This window comes from Podarcis liolepis (genome assembly GCF_965112155.1).
Source record: "Podarcis liolepis genome assembly, chromosome: 15".
Lineage (NCBI taxonomy): Eukaryota > Metazoa > Chordata > Lepidosauria > Squamata > Lacertidae > Podarcis > Podarcis liolepis.
This window is the reverse complement of record NC_139566.1, coordinates 10569280-10594748: the sequence shown is the minus strand read 5'-3', so window position 1 is coordinate 10594748 and position 25469 is coordinate 10569280. Positions and strand designations below refer to the sequence as shown.

The following is a 25469-nucleotide window of genomic DNA, read 5'->3' as shown; positions in this document are numbered from 1 at the left end:
TCCTTAGTCACCGTTTTCCAGATGGAAGAGAAGCACCACTCGCCTACTTTTCCAGGACACTATCTCCGACGGAACGGAATTACAGCCAGCTCGACAAGGAGGCATTGGCACTTGTGGCTGGAGTGAAGAGGTTCCATGAATACCTCTATGGCAGGACTTTTGACCTCATCACTGACCACAAGCCACTCCTGGGCCTCCTCGCCGGTGATCGTCCAACTCCACCGGTCCTCTCACCACGCATGCTGCGATGGACTGTTTTCCTGGCTGCCTACCACTACCGGCTCATCCATCGCCCGGGGAAATCGATGGGCCATGCCGACGCCCTCAGCCGTTGCCCTCTTCCAGCATTTGTGGAAGACCCGGCTCCAGCTTCATCGCTCCTTCTGATTGAGGATCTTCCGGCAGCGCCTGTATCGGCTGCCACTGTGGCCTCCGCATCTGCCCAGGATCGCACCATCAGCCGGGTGCTCAACTGGGTGTGGAGGGGGTGGCCACAAGGGCCTTTTGCATCGGAGTTCCAGCCCTTCGCAACCAGACAACATGAACTCTCAGCTCATCGCGGCTGCCTGCTGTGGGGAGACCGCGTCGTGATTCCCCAGGGACTCCGTCAGTGCGTCCTGGAGGCTCTGCACGTTGGCCACCCGGGAATTGTCAAAATGAAGGCGTTGGCTCGGTGTTACGTCTGGTGGCCTAATATGGACGATGCCATCACTGCCTGGGTGTCCGCCTGTCAAGCGTGCCAGGAGTCGAGGCCTGCACCACCGGCAGCTAAGGGACACACCTGGGAGACGCCAAAGACACCCTGGTCGAGGGTGCACATCGATCTGGCTGGCCCCTTTCACGGCCGGACCTTTATGGTAGTGGTGGACGCCTATTCCAAATGGCTGGAGGTCGCCCTGATGCCCTCCACCACTACCGAAGCTGTCATCCGGGTGCTGCGAGGCCTGTTTGCAACGCATGGGTGTCCTGATGTCCTTGTCTCTGACAACGGACCGCAGTTCACGTCAGGCACGTTTGAGCGGTATCTTTTGGGACTGGGCATCCGCCATGCCCTAACGGCACCCTTTCATCCATCCAGCAACGGGCAAGCGGAAAGAATGGTGCGCTCGACAAAAGAGGCACTGGCGCGCCTGGACCGGGGAGACTGGCATGAGCGGGTCGCCGAATACTTGTTCGTGCAACACATCACCCCTCATGCGGCCACAGGGAGGAGTCCTGCTGAACTGCTTATGGGCCGCCGCCTCAGGTCACCGCTCGACCGGCTACACCCAGACTTTGCCGTGGCTGAACCCCCAGGCTGTGCCAACGCACCACGGTCATTTGTCCCAGGAAACCAGGTCTTTGCCCGGAACTATGTGGGGGACATCCCTTGGGTGCCAGCCACAGTAGTGGGAGTCACTGGACCTCGCTCGTACCAGGTGGCACTCGAAGACGGACGCTTGTGGCGACGGCACATAGACCAGCTTAGGCGCAGGGTTGGGGACTTGGACACTACCGAGGTGCCCCCAACTGCGCTTGGGGCTCCAGAAGAGACACGTACAGATGGTGAGGCCCCACCTACACCTCCCTCGCAAACTGCCAGCGTGGAGCCGAACCAAGCCGTTTCAGAACAGACTCAGACCACTCCACTTGCGGAGGCTCCACCCACAGCAGCGGATCCAGGGGAGTTGGTTCCAACGCCACCTAGGGTCGCACCACAGCCTCAGCGAGAACTGTGTGGCCCTCCGGACTTGGCTACCAGTCCCCGGCGGTCTGGCAGAGTTTCCAAGCGCCCAACTTATTTAAAGGACTATGTTGTTGGACAGGTATCACTGTTGGTCTAAGTATGGGAAATGTAACCGATATGCTTTAGTGCTTAATTGAACCATTACGCGTAGTGCTGTATATAAGGAAACCATTATGATTGTAACTAACGCCTTATCTCGGTGGGGAGGGGTGTTATGTAGTGTAGTTTCACCCTGGGCCAACAGGGGGATACTGTATATAGTTTTCACTCAAGTCTGTAGATAGTTTTCACTCAGGTCCGCGGCAGTTATTTTAGGCGGGAACTCTGGGGTGTTGTGGTTACAATGTTGACAGCCGGCTGCCTATAAATACAGGCCGGCTGAGCTGTTCGCAGTCAGTTCTATTCCAGCTTACCATAATAAAGAGCTACTTGAAGAAATCGCTGTGCCGGCTGCTATGTCAACCCACGACTTAACAGTGACAACAACAACAACAACAACAACAACAAAAACAACAACAACAACAACAATGTCGTTCTTGGACTACAACTCCCATCAGCCTCAGCCGGCATGGCCAATGGGCAGGGATGATGGGAGTTGTGGTCCACATTGACTGACTATCTTTGGATTATGTTGGCATCATTTTTACAGGTGGAAGAATAAGGCCCACCCCACCCTGGGCGGATGGATGAATCTGTCCATTTCAGCTCAGCTTTGTTTTCTTAATTCTTCCAATCTTAAATGCAGTTCTCCACATTTCCACAGCAATTTGCAATTTATTTATTTTTAAATCTTCCCCCCATGATCTCATGATGGCAGCTGGAGGGCCCCAGGTTACAGGACAGGGTCAAGAGACTGTGGGGACTTTTGTGGGCTACAGAGGGGACTTGCTGTCAAAGGAACTGGAGATGAGCCAAACTACAGGTGGCATCGGAGTGTGTGTGGAATCATAGAGCCATAGAGCTGGAAGGGACCCTGAGGATCATCTAGTCTAACCCTCCTTCAATGCAGGAATATGCAGCTGTCCCATACGGGGGTCGAACCTGCAACCTTGCCGTTATCAGCACCGTGCTCTCACCAGCTGAGCTATCCAGGCAGACCAGAACTCGGTTCTCCCGCTACTCCTCACAACTTGGTCCAAAAGAAACAACTGTTTTCAAGGCATTATACAGAAAAGCAGACAGACAGACAGCTATAAATAAGAAAAATTATAGAAATCCCAGTTCCCAGAGATTTCTCTCCAAAACAATGCTAAGTTGGTAGTCCTCACTAATCACCCCTGTCAGTAATTGCAACTCAATGGAAAACAGCCTGAAATCTTACACCCAACGCTTGTTATCACTCATTCTGGAACATAGCTATAATGGAGGAAATTGCACAGAATTTGAGATTTCAGCAAGGACTGGAACCTCCAGGCACTTTTCATACGATCTGACATCCCTTTATTACATACACAGCTGAACCATCATTTTCAAGGCACCCGTCGTCACAAGCCCGGCAAATCTGGAACTAAACTTGACAATCAAATAACACTAATATTCTTTCTTTCTTTCTTTGAGGACAACTTTTGTTCTTGTTTCTTCTTTTTCCGTGACTGGGTCTTTGTGCCTCAGCCCGTGTGGAACAGTACTCATTCCGCGTTAGTATTTTATGGTTGTTTTTCATGTTTAAGTTTTCAGCCGCTGTTATAATTGTTCTACAGTAGTTCTACAGTACTTAATTCGTTCTGGAGGTCCGTTCTTAACCTGAAACTGTTCTTAACCTGAAGCACCACTTTAGCTAATGGGGCCTCTTGCTGGTGCCGCGCCACTGGAGCACGATTTCTGTTCTCATCCTGAAGCAAAGTTCTTAACCTGAAGCACTATTTCTGAGTTAGCGGAGTCTGTAACCTGAAGCGTATGTAACCTGAAGCGTATGTAACCTGAAGCGTATGTAACCTGAAGTACCACTGTATATTCATTATAAAATGAAGGGGTGGGATCTGCCCCAGAAGGGCAGGGAGCAGCAATTGATTTAGGCCAGGGTCCCCCAGGAATTGCTAGATATCAGCTCCTGTCATCACTCTTGACAACTGGCCAGGCTGGCTGATGGAGTCTAGCCCAAACACATGCCAAGTTGCTAGTCCTCACTACTCAAACCTGGGCCAGAAGCGCATAGAGCTGTTATTGATCTAGGCAGTGCTTGAAATTAGACAGCCTCCAGGTGTGTTTTGCGACTGGCACAGGTCCAGTTGCGACCATGTGGAGATATCTGGATGCCAGCTTGGCAAATAACATCTCCATCAGGCTGGCCCCTCCAGATTTCTTAAGCAGGTAAGCAGAACAGCCTGTTTATTGCATTTATGTTGTTGTTGTTTAGTCGTGTCCGACTCTTCATGACCCCCTGGACCAGAGCACGCCAGGCACTCCTGTCTTCCACTGCCTCCCGCAGTTTGGTCAAACTCATGCTGGTAGCTTCAAGAAAACTGTCCAACCACCTCGTCCTCTGTCGTCCCCTTCTCCTTGTGCCCTCCATCTTTCCCAACATCAGGGTCTTTTCCAGAGAGTCTTCTCTTCTCATGAGGTGGCCAAAATATTGGAGCCTCAGCTTCAGGATCTGTCCTTCCAGTGAGCACTCAGGGCTGATTTCCTTCAGAATGGAGAGGTTTGATCTTCTTGCAGTCCATGGGACTCTCAAGAGTCTCCTCCAGCACCATAATTCAAAAGCATCAATACTTCGGCAATCAGCCTTCTTTATGGTCCAGCTCTCACTTCCATGCATCACTACTGGGAAAACCATGGCTTTAACTATATGGACCTTTGTTGGCAAGGTGATGTCTCTGCTTTTTAAGATGCTGTCTAGGTTTGCCATTGCCTTTCTCCCAAGGAGCAGGCGTCTTTTAATTTCGTGGCTGCTGTCACCATCTGCAGTGATCATGGAGCCCAAGAAAGTAAAATCTCTCACTGCCACCATTTCTTCCCCTTCTATTTGCCAGGAGGTGATGGGCCCAGTGGCCATGATCTTCGTTTTTTTGATGTTGAGCTTCAGACCATATTTTGCATTTATAGCACACCTTTTTCTCCAAGGTATACATGGTTCCCCCCCTCAGTTAATCTCCACAACGACCCTGTGAGGTAGGTTAAGAGTCTGTGTCTGACTCCAAGGTCCCCCAGTGAGCTTCCTGATGGAGTGGGCACCCAGCCATTGTCCTGTGGCAACCATAACCTAGGTTTAAGGTGCCATTTGGTGATCAGCTTATATATCTGAGTTTCTGGATCTAGGTCTAGATGCAGAACCCCAGTCCCTCCCGTTCCAAGGCTGATGGGAGTCCAATGTGCCTCCCCTGTCCCTGAAGTGAGTTAACCGGTTAGGTACGTGCCAAACTAGCTGCCTGAAATCAATTTGAATCACCCACAAGGGGCTGCGAGAAAGGGCGGCTGTTATTTCAAGCTCCTTTCTCGCCGATCAAACACAGGTAGCTGTGTCAGAACATTAAGGGGCATGGGGGAAGCAGGGAAATGTTCACAAGGGCTGGCAGGGTAAGGTGTTTGAGAAGAAAACAGTTCCTTTGGTCACATCCACGACATGCACTAAAAGCACTCTTACACCCCTTTAAGGGCCGTGGCACATTCCCCCGGAAGACTGAGGGGAACTGTAGTCTGTTAGGGGTGCTGGGAATTGTAGCTGAGAGTGGAATTCCCTCCCCCCCCAAAAAAATATTCAGCCTACAGTTCCCAGGATTATTTTGGGGGGGGGGAGCAGTAGGAGGCAGGAAGGGAAGGATCCTGGCACTTGGGTTCCGCTTGCTGGGTTCCCACTGGGACATCTATCTGGCCACTGTGAGAACAGGATACAGGGACTAGATGGACCACTGGCCTGATCCAGCGGGGCTCTTATGTTCTCAACCCAGGAGTTTCTGCACATAATGATGCACCTACTCTATGCATTGAGCAACGACCTCTCCCCTTCAATGTTAGACATGAGTAGGGATAGGCATGGAAATGCTTTTGAATTCTGGTGCTGGAGGAGACTCTTGAGAGTCCCATGGACTGCAAGAAGATCAAACCTCTCCATTCTTAAGGAAATCAGCCCTGGGTGCTCACTGGAAGGACAGATCCTGAAGCTGAGGCTCCAATACTTTGGCCACCTCATGAGATGAGAAGACTCCCTGGAAAAGACCCTGATGTTGGGAAAGATGGAGGGCCCAAGTAGAAGGGGACGACAGAGGACAAGATGGTTGGACAGTGTTCTCGAAGCTACCAGCATGAGTTTGACCAAACTGCGGGAGGCAGTGGAAAAAAGGAGTGCCTGGTGTGCTCTGGTCCATGGGGTCACGAAGAGGCGGACACGACTAAACAACAACAGCAACAACAGGCATGGAAAGGGGCAATTCCCGGGGCAATTCAGAAAGAAAACAGGTTGAAAATATCCCTTTATATTGCACCCTGTTCAGCAAAGAACATTAGTCACATTGGAAATATATCGTGGAATCTGATGACAGCCCTAACAAAAGACTTTGATTTATTGTTCCGGGGCAAAAAAACAACAACCCAAAATAATAATAATAATAATAACCAAAACAACTTCCAGGGCTTACTCCTACGTTGTGGCATCAAATTCCCAGCCAGCATGGAGGCAGTCCTATGATACTTTAACAGCGCTGCCTCTAACACACTCCTGGGAGAAGCTTATTTATTGTCCTTCTAAGAAAACTGTGCAATTCTTCTCGATCCTGGCTCAAGACTTCAGAGCCTGGCTGGGTCGGCTGTATGAAGAGAGAAAGAAAGAGAAAAAGAAAGAAAGAGAAAGAGTGCGCAAAAGGAGAATTTGAAAAAAGGAGGAGGAGGAGGAGAAGAGGGGCTTTGCTTAACAGGATTAAGATGACTGTAAAAAAAATACCCTTTAATCTCCACCCTGGGGTTAATCTGGATTAAGGTTCCGCGCATCTCCCCCCCCCCAACTTGCCGATCCGGATGGAGTGCTGCTCTCTTCCCTGCTCCTTGCTGCAACTCGCACTCGCCTGGCGTGTCAAAACCGCACCTCTCTGATCTCCCGCCAGCCACCACCATCTCCCCCCACAAAATAATACTGATGATGAGAGCCCCACCTTGGCTGCCCTCAAGTTGATTCTTCCCTGTTGTTAAAAAAGGCCCGGCTCCTTGAACTGGTATTAAAATCGGGGATTTTCTGCTTCAGATGCGTAATCCCTCTTTAAACAGGTACAAATGGGTGGGATGGTGCTGTTTACACAGCGCCGGAGCTCTCAACCTCTCCTCCGTCTTCTGTGTCCGGACACAGGGAAGGATGCGGCTGCTGCTTCCAGGTGACTCGGAGAGAGAAACGACCTGTCGCTTGGCGGGAGCAGCTGCTTTGTATGCAGAAGGACCCCGGTTCAATCCTGGCATCTCCAGGTAGGGCTGGGAATGAAGTCATAAATCAGCTCCCAATTAAAACCAGCCCATTCGTCAGAAACAGGAGGACCAGAACTTGAACTTTATTCCATGGCGACGCATCTGCCTTGAATGCCGAAAGTTCCAGGTTCAGACCCTGGTGGCAGGGAAACCATGGAGAGCTGCCGCCAGTCAGTTTGTAGGTGACACCGATGGATCAGTTGGACTAACTCTGTAGAAGGCAACCTTTTTCCTGCTGTCTGGAAGGGTCAGAGATCATCAGTGGAGCAAACTGGGTTTAGCAATGCGACGTCAGAAAACATTGGAGGGGAAGGGCTGCAGCTCAGCGGAAAAGAGTGCAGGTTTGATCCCTGGTGATGCCAAGTAAGGCTGGGGGTGCCCCCTGGCCTGAAATCCTGGCGGGTTAGATTCTGGCTCATTATAAGCCTGGTTCCCACGTTCCCCTGGCTTCTCACAACGATGGGGCAGCCCTTCCTCCAAATTTAACTGATGAGCATTTGGATATACAGTGGTGCCTCTGGTTGTGAACAGGATCCGTTCCGGAGCCCTGTTCGCAACCTGAAAGGAACGCAACCCGCGTCTGCGCACGCACGGGTCGCAATTCGCCACTTCTGCACATGCGCGTGACGTCATTTTGCGTCTCTGCGCATGTGCGAGCGGCGAAACCTGGAAGTAACCCTTTCCGGTACTTCCGGGTCGCCGCGGGACGCAACCTGAAAACGAGCAACCTGAAGCAAAGGTAACATGAGATATGACTGTACAAACAGACTGGCTGTTGGATCAGGCCAGGCCTTCATCCTGCTCTCACAGTGGCCAACAGTGGGTGCCCCAATAGGAACCCCGTAAGCAGGACCCGAGCTCAGAAGCAACTCTCCTCACTTGTGATTCCCAGCAAACTGGTATTCAGATGCACGTCACTGCGAGGGAGAACAAAGCCATAGGGGCCAGCAACTATCAATTCGGCTTTATCCTCCAAGAAGTTGTCTAACTGGGTGCAAAAGCAGTAAGAGGGGCCGATCCTGTGCCATGACAATTCCCTGCAAAGTAAGGGTGTGTGTATGTGTTGGAGGGATGATTTTAAGGATAAAACCGATCTGCCTATTTCAAGGGGAGCCAAAATGGTGCCCTCCGAACTCCCATTAATCGCAGCTAGCATGGCCAGTGGTCAGGGGCGATGGGAACTGGGAGTTCAACCATATCTGGAGAACAGAATGTTGGGTGACCCTGGTTTATTTCCTTTCCATGTCCATTTCAGAATTGTTCATTCATAAGTCTGTTCTGTGCCAGGCCTGCACAAAACATATACTATCTTTATTTTTCAATTTTTAAAAATCCACAAAAAGATTAGCATTCGAATCCAGCTTTTGGGCTGGAGTCAACGTTAGTCATACTCAAGAGTAAATACATTGAAACTGATGGGTGTGACTAAGGTCCATTCATTTCAGTGGGTCAGCTCTTAAATATGACTAACCTCAGATAAAACCCGAATCCTTTTTGCGTGCATTTCTAAACATAACTTAGAACACCACTTTCTTAAACACATTTCTCTCCGTATGCACCTACCCGGACCCTGGGATCACCTTTTGAGGCCCTTCTCTGTGTGCCTCCTCCATGAGAGGGCCAGAGGGTGGAAACAAGAGAACAGGGCCTTCTCTGCAGTGGCTCCCCATTTGTGGATTGATTTCCCCAGGGAGGTTCGCCTGGCGCCTTCATATACACCTTTAGGTGCCAGACAAAAAAGTTCCTCTTAAACCAGGCCTTTGGCCAGTTGACATCCAAGGCCCTTTTTATTATATATTTTGTGTTTTATATCTTGTGATTTTATATTGTGAACTGACCTGAGATCTATGGGTACATAACCTCCAACATTTCTCTGCTGAAAATAGGGATACTCTATTCCCTAACAACAACAATAATATTTTTTTATTTATACTGCATCCATCTGACCGGGTTGCTACAGCCACTCTGGGCGGCTTGCAACATATATAAAACCATAATAAAACATTAAACATTCTCTATACAGGGCTGCCTTCAGATGTCTTCTAAAAGTTGTATAGTTACTTATCTCCTTGGCCGGGGGGGGGGGGTGTCGCATAACTACATACCCGCCAACATTTCTCAGACAAAAATAGGGACGTCCTAAGGAAAAGCGGGATATTCAGGGATCAAATCAGAAACTGGGGCAGCTTCTGTAAATCCAGGACTGTCCCTGGAAAATAGGGGTACTTGGAGGGTCTGCAGGTATGGGGTGGTATACAAATTTAATAAACAATAAATGGGGAATGAGGCAGTCCAGAACAGGGAATCATACAGAAACACAACAGGCAGGAGGGGTGCTCGGGCTCAGGAAAGCCACAATTTCTCTCCAGACCGCTCAGCATTGGGGCACAGGCTGCTTGCGAGTTATTGAAGCAGAAGGCAGGTTGACAGGTTGGGACTTTGCACAGATTCCCATCAACTCACTTTCAATCATTTCTATGGCATGCGCCTTAGCAGAGAGAAAGCCAGGCAACTCGAAAAGATCCAAGCGGCTGGTTTTTGCTCGGCATTCCGCGGCAGAGACGCCACTGCACAAAACAAAGGAACAAGATTGAATTTAAGATCGGTCACGAGCAGTTAGGTTACCGTAGCGGAACAGAGAGCGGAAACGCGGCGTGTTTGGGAAGGGTCAAGGGGGCACGAAACCCCTTCCACACAAACGGAGGGTAGCCGTGGACACCACAAGATTGCGCACCACAATAAAATGTGTTTATCTTTTTAAGACGGCGCCACACTCTCAGCGATTGCTTTTGCTACAGCCCAAAGCAATGATTTCCAAAGTGTGCGTTTGGGGCACATTAGCGCACTGCAAGCAACACACCAAAAAATTATTTAAAGGCTCCCATGAGCGCCAACGGACCCACCCCCAGAATAAGAGGCAGCTGCCTCTGTAGGATTTGCTTCCTTCCAACTAGACTCCACTTGGTCTGTAAACGGGATGGCAAGCAGAAGGAAACGTCCTCTGGCGAGGCTGCCTGTTGCACCTCTGGAACAAGCCAGGCCAGGGCAGAGCCTCTTGCAGAGACACAAAAGGAGGGTAATTCTTCCCCATCTTTTTGCACTGGGTGGAATTAGGATCCAGTGGAGAATTACAAGCCCTGTAAGGAAGCTGAGCCTGTCGCTTCCAGAATGCTGTCTACAGCACTCCAAAGAGGGTGTTGACGAAGGGGAGCGTGTTCGGAAAAGGAAGACCGGTTGACGGAGAGGATCTGGAAAACAAATCCTATGAGGAATAGTTGGGAACAGCTAGGATACTGTGGGAAAGGATCAGAGAAGGGCAACCGAAATGAACCAGTGGATGGAACGACTCTTGACTGAGGAAAGGCTGATGCATTTGGGGATAATTTTTTTTAAAAAGTTTAGAGAAAAGGGGAGCAATAGATTGTGGGTGTCGGGAGTTGTGTGTTATGAGAGAGTGGGAGAAAAAAAATCCAATCCCGCTTGCAGAATTCTGGACAAGGTGGGCCTCTGGACTTCACCACCTGTCATGGTCCTGCCGTGACGCGGGTCAGGGTGGGTGGGAAGGCAGAAGAAAGAAGCATCTCTCCATTCAGGAATGCTACCCACGCAGCCGCTGACAGATCAGCACACGCCCAACCAGCCAGCTCTTCTTCACTCCCCACCCTGCTCTTGTGAAAGGCTCAGGAAGAGTCAGGCGCACCCAGAGAAGAATCACAGGAGACGTTAAATAGGATGGTGAAAGCAGACCAGTGGTGTGCCAACAGAAAGGAAGTGTGTGTGTGTGTGTGTGTGTGTGTGTGTGTGTGTGTGAACAGAGACAGGCAGGGTTGTAATTAAGATCCCTGAAACACAGTGGTGTGAATTTTATGGGGAGGAAATTAGCCACAGACATTTTTCTGGAGAATTTTCTCATCCACATTAGGCTAATTCCCATAAGGTCACTTCCACCAGAAGGTTTCACATTGGGAAATTCATCGATGCCCTTGTGATCTAATTTTGCAGATTTATTTTATTTGTATTTAGCAAAGGAAAGCTGAAAACTTTTGAACCTGCCAGCTGCTGTGTAACAGGGCATTGGCAATGAGCATTTGTTACTAATGATGTTATGAAAAAGGGAAAAAATTCTGCAGAAAAAATTAGTACAGGAAATATATACCGTATTTTTCGCTCCATAACACGCACCAGACCATAACACGCACGTAATTTTTAGAGGAGGAAAATCCGTAGGCATGCCACCCGTAGGCATTCCCTCCATAACACGCACAGACATTTCCCCTTACTTTCTAGGAGGAAAAAAGTGAGTGTTATGGTGCAAAAAATACGGTGTATATATATATGGCAGTGGAATGAAATCCCATTCAGGAAAGTTTTCTACCAGTCAGAGATTCCCATGGGATAAACCCTTGACCACATTTTAATCCATGGTGTCTGGATTGAGCCCAGAGCCAAAACATCACAGAAACCAATTAAACCTACACAGTTTTTCCAGAGGGTGAACCGTGTTATGAGGCAAACTCTGGCCCATGAAAACCGATGCCATAATAAATTTGCCTGGGTTTAAAGTGCCACAAGACTTCTTGTCAATGGTTTTTACACAACGTTTCAGTTCTTAAACTCGGGGTGTGTGCGTTAAGCCTCATAGCGAATGGGCCAGGAGGAAATTTATCAAAAGACCACTCTCCTTGGCGACTTCTAGCCGCCATTGCTCCACACAACTGATGTCTTACAAAAATGTCATGCTTGTAGACCAAATGTCACAAGTCGAGCTCCAAGCGATCCCATTCTAATAATCTGCCTACCCTCTAACACTTTGAAGCCAAACTCGGGGACCCCATCTTTGTATTTTTTTTTATTGCGGGAACACGGCAACCATTTTGGTTGCTGTGATCTTGCGCGATTTGACATCACAGTTCCCCCCCAAAAAAGAGCGCTTTTGGGGGCACGGTGCCCCCAAAAGTACCATAGGGGGTACAGTGTGCCCCCCAATCATGTTTGAGGGGAATCATGCTCTGAAATTGCGCAAGAGAACAGCAACCAAAATGGCCGCTCTTGTGATGAAAAACGGGATGGGGTAAGGGGTAGCAGAAACTTCTAGATTCTGGAAGTTGGCTGTCAGTTGGAGGAGGGCAGGGATGGAGGGACCTGGTCGTCTTCCAGGTGTTGCAGGACTCCAATTCCCATCATCCCTGAACATTGGACATTGCAGGGGCTGATGGGAGTTGGAGTCCAACAACGTCTGGGTGGCCACAGGTCTCCCCCCCCCCCTTACTGAAGGCCCTTCTCTGGCTTTAAGCCTGATTAAATAAGCACAAATTGGACTCAAAGCACCCACAACCAGCCAGGCAAGGCACAACACAAGCCCAGAGCTGGGCCTCAGAACTGACACATGGGCCTCAGAAACTAAGGCAGGCTGCAAACAGTTCCTCTTGACTCTTAGGCTTTTAGCAGAGGGCAGCTGGTGCCTTTTGACCATTAAAAAAACCAACAATTTTACTACCAATAATGCTCTGCTGCTCTGTTACAGATTCATTGCACTTAAAAAATATATATTCTAGTAGACTTATATTTTAAGTAGCATTTTGCATTACTAGACAAACACACATATACGTTTTCGCTGCCAGGTTTTATTTCACTAAGCCAGAGTATAAAAATACCGTAGTATCTAGATATTAGGAGCTGTGCCCCTGCTTGCTCCATTCCCTGGCTATCCCTCCCAAATATTAACCCACTACAGCAGTGTTTCCCAAACTTGGGTCTCCAGCTGTTTGGGGACTACAATTCCCATCATCCCTGACCACTGGTCCTGCTAGCTAGGGGAGGGGCAACAGCTTGGCTTCATCCCCTGCTTGGTTCCCTGGCTTCATCCTCAGCAAAAACAGGCGTGAGGCAACCAGTGCCACCCTGATGTTGCTGAACTACAACTCCCAGCCGCCTCTGCATGGTCAACAGCCAGGGATGGTGGGAGTTGTAGCGTAGCAGCACCCAGAGGACCAAAGGTCCCTCACCGCCCAAGTTGAAAGGATCAGGCAGATCCTTCACTGCTTGGGATCCAGCAGAGCAGCATTCAGTCAGAGCTCACCAAACCAGGCTGGAGGAGTCAAAATCACTCAGCCCAGGACAGCTTCCTATTTCTCCTGTTTCATTACGGCACCCTCCTGCACATCAGCCCCCTGCCAATAATTCATGCACTGATGCTTGATATCGCTGATTCCACATGGAGCATTGACACGGTGAAAGCTTTTTAACAGCGCTGGAGAGAAGGCAATCATGTTTGAGAGTGGCCCTAAGAGCGATCTGGGCGGGTGGAAGGGGGGGAGCAAGGAGCAAACCTCTCCTGGGTGTGGAACATCTTAGAAGGCGCAGCAGAAACAGATTTTCCGAAAGCTCCTTCATGGCAACACCTCCCCCCCACCCAAAAAAACCCCCACCATCCTGGCCTGCAGTAGCCTGACACGTCATGTGAGGGTGAAAACCTTTCCTACCTCTGCCCCTAATCAGCTCATCTGTTGAATCATCACAAAATCGGGAGACCGCATTCACAAGAAGCACGGTGGGTTGGCTGGTTTTTTTAAAAAGAAGCTTTTGCATTATACAGTGGTACCTTGGGTTACAGGCGCTTCAGGTTACAGACTCCGCTAACCCAGAAATAGTACCTCGGGTTAAGAACTTTGCTTCAAGATGAGAACAGAAATCGTGCTCCAGCGGCGCAGCTAAAGTGGTGCTTCAGGTTAAGAACAGTTTCAGGTTAAGAACAGACCTCCGGAACGAATAAACCCATAATACAAGTGGAGATTTACCCGATGGAAATTATCCTCCACCAGAAACCATTCCCTTCACAGAGAAAGCTAGCTTCTCAGGGAGAAGCAAGGCTACAACCTGTCTCCCTAGTTTTCTACCTGCAGGGAATGTTTGTTTGTTGCCACTGGCACAGAGCAGCATCCAGTCACGTCTGGAAGCAGTGCAGACAAGGCACATGCTCATCACCTCAAATGAGAACTAGACCTTAAAAAGAAAAGAAAAAAAACAGAAAGTGTGTCCCTAGCAACAGGGATAAGGATCATCTACACAAAATAAATAACCGCAATCCCATGGGACCAGCAGTCTGATTAAGACTGGCTTCTTCTGGCATTCTGTGTGTTACATCGCTGGATGCGCCGGTACATAAAAGAAGATGCTCTTAGGAGCAAATGTGCTTTAGCATTTAGGGAAGAGAGCTGTGCTGGGTTGGGCCGCTGGCCTGCTAAGCCAAGCACCGCATTTCCCAGGATCCTGAGAAGCGATGCTGTCAGGGAAGGACTTGGGGCAGAAGCCACACACACACCCCTCAATGCAGCAGGGATGCAGGCTTAGTTCCTAGAGGAGAGGGTTATCCATGGCTATGTTCCTACATCGACTGCCAGAGACAGTGCGCCGCTGAATGCCAAATGCTAGGAATCGCAGGTGGGGAGAATTGATGCTGCTGTGGTCAGGTTCAGCTGGGGGCTTCCTACTGGTGCGTCTGGCTGGGGGTCGTAAGAACAGGAGTCTGGACTGGATTAAGGGCTACGAGATACAAAGGCTGTGTCTGCTGTAGGCCGGGGCGATATATCAATATATCACCCAGGACCGGTATGAGGAGCAGACCGTGATGTCGGCTTCACTCAGCAGTATATCGCTGGTGAAATGCTCACCGCTCCGTTGCTAGCAGAGGGACTCAGGAGTGGTGGCGGTTTTACCAGCGATACACGGCTGAGTGAAGCTGACATCCCACTCTGACCTCACAACTGTGCACAGGGAGAAAAAAGCTACATTGGCGAGGCACCCATACAGCTCGTTCCTCCTTCTGGATCTTTTAACTGCTCATTTGAGGAGTGTGCGGTTGCCACTCCCCTCCAAACAATCAAAGGACACCCCCCCAGCCCGGCACTGGCACCCGCCACAAGCAAGGAACCTGACACGGGGATGGTGAAAGCTGTGGCAATTTCACCCGGCACCTTGCAGGCTGAGGCCAGTGCAGCTTATGTTTCCAACACCACGGTATATCGCCAAATGTTTGGCTGGTGATATACTGCGATGTTGAAAAACTGTTATCGTCCAGCCCTAGTCCGCTGTTGGAGAGAGCACTGTGGCGCTCAAAGTCCTGCTTGTAGGTTTCCCATAAGCATCTGGTTGGCAGTGTTAGAAATTCAGGTATATAAACTAATCGCCAAATGGCACCTTAAACCTAGGTCATAGTTGCCACAACAAATGTCTAGATGCCGGGGTTTTTGTGGTTTTGTTTTTTTTTGCAATTGGACTTATTATTCTTATTCATTTCATTTCTATGCAGCTCTACATTTTAGAGAACAACTCTCAAAGTGGTTTACGACACATTATAACATCAATTAAAACAATCCAGAATAAAACAAATTTAGGCTTCAAGGAAAACATTCCAGAGCCTTCTTTTCTAAATGGCATTTGGTTTTTCCTAGTCGCCAGCCTGGCATCCAAAGATCTCCACGTGGTTGCAATTGGACCCACGCCAGCGGCAAAATGCGCCTGGCTCCTGGCTAATTTCTAACACAGCAGCGATCGTCTGCTATGGAAAAAGGATGTTGGGCATGATAGGCCCTGATCTAAGCCAAAAGGCCGAGAAGCAATCAGGACAAAGCTCTCAGGGTAGTTCACAACATAAGAATACAGGATAAAACCCACAAACTATATAGTTAAAACAAAAACAAAACAATAACCCCACCCCACAAACACATTTAAAAGGCCACAGAATCAACCAAAGGCCTGGTAAAGAAGAACGTTTTCGCCTGGCACCTAAAGGTGTATAATGGAAGCACCAGACAAACCTCTCTGGGGAGAACATTCCACAAACGGGGGGCCACCACAGGAAAGGCCCGTTCTCGTGTTGCCACCCTCCTGACCTCTTGAGGAGGCACATGAAGAAGGGCCTCAAAGGATGATCTCTAAGTCTGGGCTGGTTTATATGAGGAGAGGTGTTCCTTGTGGTCCTGAGCCATTTTACAGAATCATAGAATTGTAGAGTGGGAAGCGACCCTGGGGGTCATCTGGTCCAAACCCCTGCAATGAGGGAATCTTCTGCCCAAGATTAAGAGTCTCATGCTCTACTGACTGAGCTATCCCAGGGATGAGAAACCACATTGCTGGACTCCAGCCCCCATTGTCCCTGGCTCCTGGCCATCTTCCTTGAGCATCGACCAGGCTAGCCGGGCCACAGCTTGCCCAACCTTGTGGCAGGGTGTTGAGCGCCATGATCGTATACACAGACTTTGTGGGTTTGAGATATGCATCACATCTGAATCCCGCCTTTCCTCCGGGGAGCTCCTCCTCACGGTGTGCACATGGGGTTAGGAGCCCAGCCTCACCAGCACGTCCACACAAGTTCCTAGTCCACAACATCTCCTTTCCTAGCTGTTCTGGCTGCCCAACTTTATGTATAAATAATTGCGGGTCTGAAAGGAAGACAACCGGCTTTTGTGTAGCTTCTCTGCATCATCGCCTGGAAGGGATTCCAAGTTGCCACCAGGAAAATGGCCTTGTATGAGGCTGTAGCTCAGAGAAGGGGAACATGTTGCTGAACTGCAACTCCCATCACCACTGGGCAAGGGCAATGTTTGGTGGGGCGGATGGAAGTTGAAGTCCAGCAACATACAGAGGGCCAAAGAGTCCCTACCCTGCTGTAGTCAGTCCATGACTACATGAGATAGGCAAGGCTACCTGGAGACGTCACAGATTGAATTTGGGAGTAGGTACTCTGCCACTGAGCTATACAGCCCTTCTCCACACAGCGCTACAGTTCCCAGAGTGGTATAACAGCCCATCCTTCTTCCCAGGGACCTGTGGGAATTGTAGCTCTGTGAGGGAGTGCCTCCTGACAACTCTCAGAGCCTTGAAACTACAGTTCCCATGATTCTCTGGGGGACACAGTGGTATCAGAGTGCATTAAACAGATGGTGAGGATGGGGTCTGAAATGCTCAGCACACATTCGCAAGCCCTGTGAACCCACATGCGAGAATACAGCTTGCAATGATCTTTCCGCGGTTTGTGTGTTAATTTCCTGCGTAGAAATTCCTCCACAGGAGGAAGCTGTGAATGTGACCTAGCGATATCCCTACCCGCCAAAAAATCCCTCTGTGCCAAAGATGGAGAATCACTGGCTCTCAAACTCCCATCAGTTATGGATGATGGGAGTTGTAGTCTCAACACTTCTGGTGGGGCACAGATTCCTCATGCTTGGCTCAACAGGGCTGCGAAACACAGATTTGATAGTCCCATAAGGAATCCTGGGAGTATTTCCACACACACACAATCTTACTCAGATGTCTACCCACTAAAATGTGGCAAAATTTAAGCTGGTATTCTTCTCCCTCCTGTTAAGATAATGCCAGTGTTCCACACACCCCCATACTATTGATCTTTCTAACACTGTTCCCTGCTTGCAGAGCATGAGGACTAGAAACCTTCCACAAATAACATGCCAGTCTTTTTAAAAGAAAATGGTAAGAAGTTTAAAGGTTTCCCAATTCAAGCTATTCCACAACCGACCCCAGTTGGCTCTCTGTTTTGAAAAGGGCAGGGAGTGTTTGATCCTCGTCTGAAGACTGAGAAATAAGACTGAGAGATGTGTGGAGCTTTTGTATGCAGGACCCTCTAAAGAAGACCACCTCCCAACCTTTCCTCCGCCCATCCTGGACCAATCAGCAGCTCTGCAGCTCATCAGCACACCAGTCACATCTGCCCTTGTCCGGAAAAACACACAGATACACACCAGTGTGACACAGGGACCTGCTTAAAAAGCAAGAGGGACGTGAACCCCAGAGATTTTTGGGGAGCGGAGGACACCTTTTCTGCAGGGAGTCTGAGGACAACAACAACCACCACCATAATCTCGGAGCAGGCATGAAAGACCTAAAAATAAAAGGGATGGAGACCAAACTCAGGCAGGTGGCACCAGTTTCATCTCTAATACAATATTTGGAGGAGAGGATCAGGTTGCGTTGATGTCCAATCTGGGAAAATCCCAGGCTGCAGTTCACCCAAGTGCCTAGAAAAATGGAATAACCATAGCTCTTTAGGAACTCTGCAGCCATTTTTTTTTTTTAACCTATCAAACATCCTGAAATGCAAAGCTTTTCTCCGGCCTAAGGGTAATCCACTAAGGCCATGCCGGTTACTGAAAGGTGATGGGACGGGTGATGGAGCGAAGACCTAGCGATGAAGCCATCTTGGAGCCCCCAAAACCAATGGCAAACCTCTATCTCATTGTGGGTTTGCAGGAAATGTGGTCCTGAGGAGAGTGGCACACATAAGTCAAAGCAGGCAGAAAAAGACCAGTGGGGCACGTTCTCGTTCTCTCTCTCTCTCTGTGTGTGTGTGTGTAAGACGCCGCATTGATGAAACGGGTTTGGGGGCGGGGGACAGGGCAGACGTCAAAAAACTCATTCCCTCCCCGATCCTGGATAATAAGAGCAACCTGCTTCAGCAGTAGTTGGAATGAGAGGAAAACTGGATATTCATAAACACAAACAAGCTTTGTACGGAGGGGAAGAAATGCTCCCTAATGTCTCTCCAGGGGAACGGGGGAAAAGCAAGCAGCTTCCCAGAGGTGGAAGAATTGGGGCATCGTCTCGTCTCCATCCCAAGAAGGGCTACTGCGCTCGTTCTCAAAGCCTAGCACCCTAAGGCCGCAGGAACAGCTTTCAACGCTGTCAGGTCAAAATGTCTCCAGAGCAACCTCATCCCCATGACAGGTGTCTCGCGGGGGTTTGTTTATGGCTTGTCTAAACACCCGGTGACCGGGGCCCCACAAGGACCAATTCCGCCGATAATTTATCCCCAAAATCCCGGCGCGCAAGGCTATGTACAGCGCGTGCGGCTGCAGTGAAACCAACACTGCCGCACTGCTCCGCCATAAATATCCCCGACGCGCCGGCAACTCGGCTCTGCGGCAGGGACCCCCCGCCCCCCCAACAACACGCCTCGGCTCACCACAAAAGGCGGGGGCCCAGCACCCACGGCGCGGTTGGCGGGGACGTAAAAACCGAAGGGGAAAGGGAGCCGAACCGAAGCCTTTCCCCGACACCCCAGCAAAGACAACCATCAAATGGCTAGGCCCCAAAAAGGAGTCCGCGGCACCGAGCGGGGAAAGGTTTGGGGTGCCGAGGTCTCGTGGGAAATAAGCCAAGCCAGGTGAGCTAGGCCCGTTGTGACCACTGCCATCACTGCCGCCAAGGCAGCCCCAGTGCATTGTGGGTCAGGCTCTGCAGAGCAGATCTACCTGAGCCCTTGATACGGCTCCTTAGCAACCATCCTCTCTCTTCAACTGCCACCCCCACCCCTGCGCCGCACACACACACACACATGCACGCACACACAACCACTAAAAGTCAGGCCAGGTTAGAAAGCTTTTTAGCTGGAGGAAGGGGGCTGGGTGTGTGGGGAGGTCCCCCCCAGCAAAGGGCCCCGCGTCCGCTGCTCCGCCATTGTGTGGCGCCCGCCAGCGCCCAATTCAGAGGCGCAATTTATGGGGCCTGGGCTTCCGCCTCAGGAGACATTCTCAAAGGAGACGGTCCTCCCTCGAGGCACACAGAAAAGAGGCGCGGGAGAGGGAACGGACGGAGGGCGTGAGACCCAGACGCACCAAGGACGGACGGACAGATAGACACTGGGGAAGAGGAGGGAGAGAAATTTGCAGACAGCCGGGCACACGTGGACTCCAGGCTCGACCCGTCCTTCCCAGCGTCGGTTAACGGCCAAGTCCCAGAGAAAATGGAAGCCACAGACGCAAAGCGGCACGGATATGCCACCGGGGAGTAGGAAACAGGCGCTGGCAGAGGGTCAGACCCCAGAGGGTCACCCTGTTCCCAAGCCACGCCAGCACCCATTTTTAGGGTCCTGTGCCTGGTGCCGCCCACTTACGCTGCCGCCCTGGTCTCCCCACGCCGGCCGTGTCCCTTCCTTCGCTTCACCCCATGGGCAGAGCATTAGAGATGCAAGACACAGGCGCTGTTAACTCCCCCATTGATCTGGCTCCCTGTGGCTCTGTTCGGCGGCCATTACAATTTCCAGATTATTACTTAAAGCCCCCATTGATTTATTTTATATTTTTTTTACAAAAAGCGAAGGGGTGGAATCACGCAGAGAAACGGCGACTCGGCAAGGTGTCCCACCTTGCAAAGCAACACTTTTCTGTTCAAGTCTCTAGATCTGGGCCACTCGTGGCACCAGCAGCCGCCGGTCAAGCCAAATGCACTTGGGAATCAACGCCGCGGCTCGTTGGAGGTTCGATCCCGGAGCTACACACCTAAATAAAAGGGGGGTAGGCGTCCTACACAAGCCGAGAACCACGTCTTCCTCAGCCAAGGATTGCTGCCACACAGCAGGCCCTGCCTGGGCCCTCTAAAGAAATCAGGTGGCTTTGTTGGTTAATCAGCCTCCCGCCACATGAGAGAGAGAGGGGGGGGGGGAAACATTGCTGGCCACCAGGACTCCACCAGGAATTCGAGTGGACCACACATGAATGAATAAAGAGGGATAGGCCAAATTATATACCGCCCCCCCCATCACACTTCAAAATACAAGCGGCAGGCCCGTGGAAGCAGCTCTAACTGGCTCATATTAAGCAAACTGGGGGGTGGGGGGAGGTGTGTACAACCCCCCCTCTCACTTGCTATCTATCGCCAGCGTGTAAACAGAGCCCAGCAGTCAATAGAGCCGGCTAAATGACGCTCCTTCTGAAACAAAAGAGAATCAAGAGATGGTGTGTGCGATAAATATCTTTCAGATCCCTCCCACTTGGGAAAACAAAAAAATATGGAGCAGGAATGCCCTTAATGCCTCCAGCTTTCAAACCGTGCGGCTCCCCACTGTCAGCCCCCCTGGTTAACCCCCCTCCCACACACACACACTAAACACCTTCTCTCTGTGTGTGTGTTCCCAAACACTCACATACAGGCAGCCTGTTTCCTTTGTGGTGTCCTGGCAAATTTACAAAGGAAGGGTCAGGCAGGTGAGCCCCTTCGGAAAGGGTGAAAAGGTGATGCTGAAAGGCCTCAGCTGAGCAGGAGGACCCTCTGTCCTTGCATGCAGGTGGTCCTAAGTTGGATCCCTGGCATCTCCCTGCCTGAAAGAGCTGCTGCCGGTCAGTGTAGACTGCACTGAGTTAGAAGCACCAAGTCTCTCTCTAGACTCCAGATAAGGCTATGCTAGGATGAACACCGGCCTTGCCTGTCTCGGATGGTTTTAAAAGAGGCATTTTAAAAAAATACGGGGGGGGGGGTGAGAAATGATTAGGCATCAATCAGGCAGCTTCCGTCCTTGCAAACACACACACTCTCCAAATCCCTGTATGAATGTTCAAGAGAGACAGATTCTCCCTTGGCACTTTGCCTTTCTCTTTGCAATAAACACCCCACAGCCTTCCCTCTCTCTCGCTAAGCAGCAGCCAGTTAGGAGGAGGAGGAGGAAGAAGAAGGGGGAAAAACCTCGCCCAGTTCCCAGAGGAGCCCCGGCACTGCCTGGGCACGTGCCACGGGGTGCTCCGGGGATGCAAGGCGGGCAGGGCGCTCGACGTCCCCCCGCATCTGCCGTGCCTACAGATCGGTAGGCGTGCGTCTTCTCCGCCAGTCTCGCGGCTCAGCCCCACAAACAGCCGGGGAACCCGTGCCAGGGCTGGCGAGGGTTTGGCACACGGAGTCACACCTAGGCTCGGATATATAGGTCACGCCACACACACATGATCAAGGCTGGGCATTCTGTGTGGCGAAGAGTCCTGGGGGTAGCAGCAGGCATGGGGAGATCTCGATCGGGACGGTTATATATAAAAAAGGGCAGAGCGTGCCCCCCCAAATAGTGTGTGCCACCCAAGTTTTGGGTGCTGGTAGTGCCCACGGGGGTGCAAAGGTCACGTTGTCTCTCTCTCTCACACACACAGAGGGCTCTGTTGCCCTTCAACCGCGGTGTGATCGAGCCCCCCCCACCAAAACCCCTGAACTAAGGAGAAATTGTCCTTTAAAAAAAACCCGACGGTCAAGGAAATAAACAAATAAACTCGCTCGGAAAGCGCAGACAGCCCCGCTCCCCCTCTCTAAACACACCTCGCTATGGAGGCCACGGTGCCTGGATTTAGGGGAATTTGGCGGCGGCGGGGGGGGTGTTTAAGAAGCGGAGCAGAGCTGAAATTGCAAAAACTAGAGGGGGGAAACAGACGGTGGGGGGACGGAGACGGGCAAGGAGAGTCGGGGGTGCCGGCGAGTTGTGGGGTGGAGAGAGGGAGAGAGAAGAGAGACTGGGGTCCCAGTCCAGACAGCCGCCAGACTGGGGGAGGGGGCGATTAGGAAGGAAAGAGGGTGGAGAGAAGGGGGGGCAGAGGAAGCTTCATTTTCTGCAGGATCTCTCCCAACGCACAGACAAAAAGCAGACAACCCCGCTCCCTCCCCCCCATGAAATCTCTGCTCCCCCATCCCCAGGTTCCGGCGACGCGCGGACCCCGATCCCCACCGCGCACGTGCCCTCGCCCCGTCCACGTGCACGCGCACCCCCTCCTCCCAGACACCCCTCCCCCCCTTATGCAGTGCACGCGCGCCCTCTCCCACCTCACCCGCCGACCCCTCTTTGCCTAACACCCACCTTCGCCTCCCGCTCCGGGGCAAATTCCGGGGGTCCAGGGATATACAGGCGCAAACGGACAAACGGAGCCCGATCTCTTTTCTCCTTGAGCAACCCCCCTTTTAAAAAAAGCAAAAACACTGCCCCCCCATCCCTCTCTCTCTCTCCCGCCACCCCACTTCCACCCCACCCCCCAAACCACCGGGTCCGGTACTCACTGCGGGTTGGAGCTGTTCCAATGCACCGCGTGCCGGTTGCCGAGGCTGCCGGCGGGGCCGTGGCACAGCAAGCAGAGCAGCGGGAGGAGCAGCAGGAGCGGCGGGGCAGGCGGCGGCGGCAGCAGCAGGAGCGCGGCCATCCCGCCGGCCGGGGCAGCGCAGCGCCAGGCGCGACCGTGCACGAGAGGCGAAGCCGCCGGAACGGAGAGCGAGGGCGAGAAAGAGATCCAAAGGCGATCGGAGCCGCCGCCGTCCTCCTCCTCTTCGCCGCCGGAGCCCCCAGCGCCGCCGAGGCTCCTCCTTCCCTCCTCCTTGCGCGCCTCCGGCCCCGGGACCGCCCCCCTCGCGCGCTCCCTGCACGCCGCGCGCGCCCGATCTTTCCCACGGGCTCCCCACGCTGCGCGCCCGACGCGTCTCTCCATCTATTGGGGGTCCCTTTCCTGGCGCGCCCTTTGCTTTCGATTACAGGCGGGGGAGGCGTGTCCGTGTCCGGCCACTACGCCCCGCCCCCTTTTAAAGAAAGCCCCCCCCTCTCGCAGAACATCTGGAGAACCCCCCCTCCCTTTCAAACACACACCTTTCCTTCCTCCTTCTCCCCCATATAAAATATTACATTTGTGCCAAGCCTGTTTTGAATTCTGTGCGGAGTCAAAAATCACAGGGACAGGCCCGTGGGCATGGGCAGAGTGCCTTCGTCTCAGCATTTCCCCGGGGCTTTGTCCTTGGGACTCACTTGTGAACGAGAGAGGGGCTGATGTTAAAAACATCAATAATATTTTTAATTCTGTGGAAACAAGGGAAGTTGGCCACCGGAGGGAAAGGGCCTCTGAGTACACCTTATCTGCAAAGTTTTAAACGCTGCCTTTGAATGCCACAACTTTGCAGCGCTCAGGATGTGGGGAAATCCAGCGGGGACGCAGCCTCTGAGCATGGGCAGAGGGCCTTGCCATCAGCAGCCACTGGACATCTGGGAAGTGGAAGGAAAGTCAGGTTTATAGGGCAACAATTTCCAGGCTGGAGCGAGAAGGCCCCCCTCGGCCCCTGGCAAACTCTACAGTTTAGGAAATAATTGTTGCCAGGTGGCGAACATCTGGAAGAAAGCTAGAGGTTGTCTTTTATCTCCCCACTCTCCATCCATCCATCCCCCAAACAGAACTAGGAGCAGGCTTCATCCTGAGAGGTGGGGGGGGGACAGCCCACCATACTCAGCCGCAGAACTACGTAGTTTCTATGCCGGGGGGAGGGATAATGAGAAGAGAAAAGTGCCTCTGAGGTGGTGCAGAGCGCTGTTTCCTCTCCTTCCTCGTGGAATGGTAGCCAGCCTCCCTGCGTTCTGAGATCAGGAACCACAGCTTCCAGGGGAAAGGGTGTGGTTTGCTTGGCACCTATCCTGTTAAGCAACCAGCAAAGAATGTCCTGGAATGGACTCCGGAGTATGGAGTTGGCCGGGTCCTCAATGGCAGAGAATCTGCAGGTTTGAAACTCTCCACTACCACCACCTCCTCCCTGGCTACTGCGGTCTCATGCGGAAAAATGGGGAGGCCTCCCTGTGATCCCAAAAAAAGCTGATCCAGAAAACCTGGGAGGCAGACAACACCTTCCCGCCCACCAGGGAGAAAATCAACGCCAGCCGGCAGGGCCCAGCCCTTGCCTGAACATGTCTGGGGCTGTGGCCATGGCTGCGGCTCAGGCGCGTCAGGAATGTCGCCCCAGGTCCTGGGCCAAGGTGCGAATGCTGGCCTGGGACTGAGAAAGGAACACTGTGCCAGGGTGACTCCATCCTTCCCTTCTGCTTGGCAAAGCAACAAAGCGCAGGCCACTTCCCTGAAGCAGGGGAAATCTGTGGCCCTCTGGATGTCGCAGGACTACAATGCCCATCGTCCCTGACCAGCGGCCGTGCTGCCTGGGGGTTGATGGTGTCAGGAGTGTGTGTGGGAGCCAGGCCCTGTGACCAGCAGGGCTTCACAGGACTGGGGCCTTTCTAAGTTTGTTCTGGAGAGTCAAGTTGAGGCCGCACAGGTGAGGCCGCTTGGTAACTGACTGCACCTGGTAGCAAGAGCCGGGAAGGGATATAATGGTCAGCCTTTGCCTTCGGCTCTTTGCCACAGCAACACGTTTCCTGCCTTGCTGTGTTTGGCTTCTTGCTTCCTGATCCTCGGACCTTGCCTTCATGACTCCCTGCTTCCTGACCCTCAAACCCCTGGCTGCTGGACTCTCGTTCCTGCTCCCACCCCGCCATCTTGCCCCCTCTCCCAACGTCCTCATCCGGGACTTCGGTTGCCTGTAGATCGGACCGTGACAGATGGTAGCTGCAGTCTAATGATATCTAGAGTAGCCTCTAGGCAGAAGAACAGGGAGGGGGCCCTGTTGCCCTCTAGATGCTGTTAAGACAACAACTGCCATCAGCCTTGACCATTGGTTGTGCTGGTTGGCGGCTGATGAGAGCTGGAATCCAAGAACATTGCTGGATTACAACTGCCATCATCCATGACCAGTGGCCGTGCTGTCCAGGGGCTGATGGGAACTGTAACCCAACAATATC

At 51.8% G+C, this 25469-nt stretch overlaps 1 protein-coding gene and 1 long non-coding RNA gene across 3 annotated transcripts in view; both read right to left on the bottom strand.

Annotated features, from left to right (window-relative positions):
- EFNA3 (ephrin A3) overlaps positions 1-23387 on the bottom strand; it is a 64634-nt gene extending 41247 nt beyond the window's left edge. For both annotated transcript variants that reach the window (XM_083477338.1, XM_083477339.1), the window contains exon 1: positions 22928-23387. In XM_083477338.1, coding sequence (XP_083333464.1) covers positions 22928-23349 — 422 coding nt within the window. In that variant the 5' untranslated portion in view covers positions 23350-23387. The remainder of the gene's footprint in view (positions 1-22927) is intronic.
- LOC310694420 lies at positions 15367-22110 on the bottom strand. Its single transcript, XR_014519684.1, has 2 exons — positions 19092-22110; positions 15367-18390 (listed from the first exon to the last, which is right to left on the bottom strand). It is a non-coding gene; the product is annotated as an uncharacterized lncRNA (long non-coding RNA).
- Positions 23388-25469: the final 2082 nt, after the last annotated feature.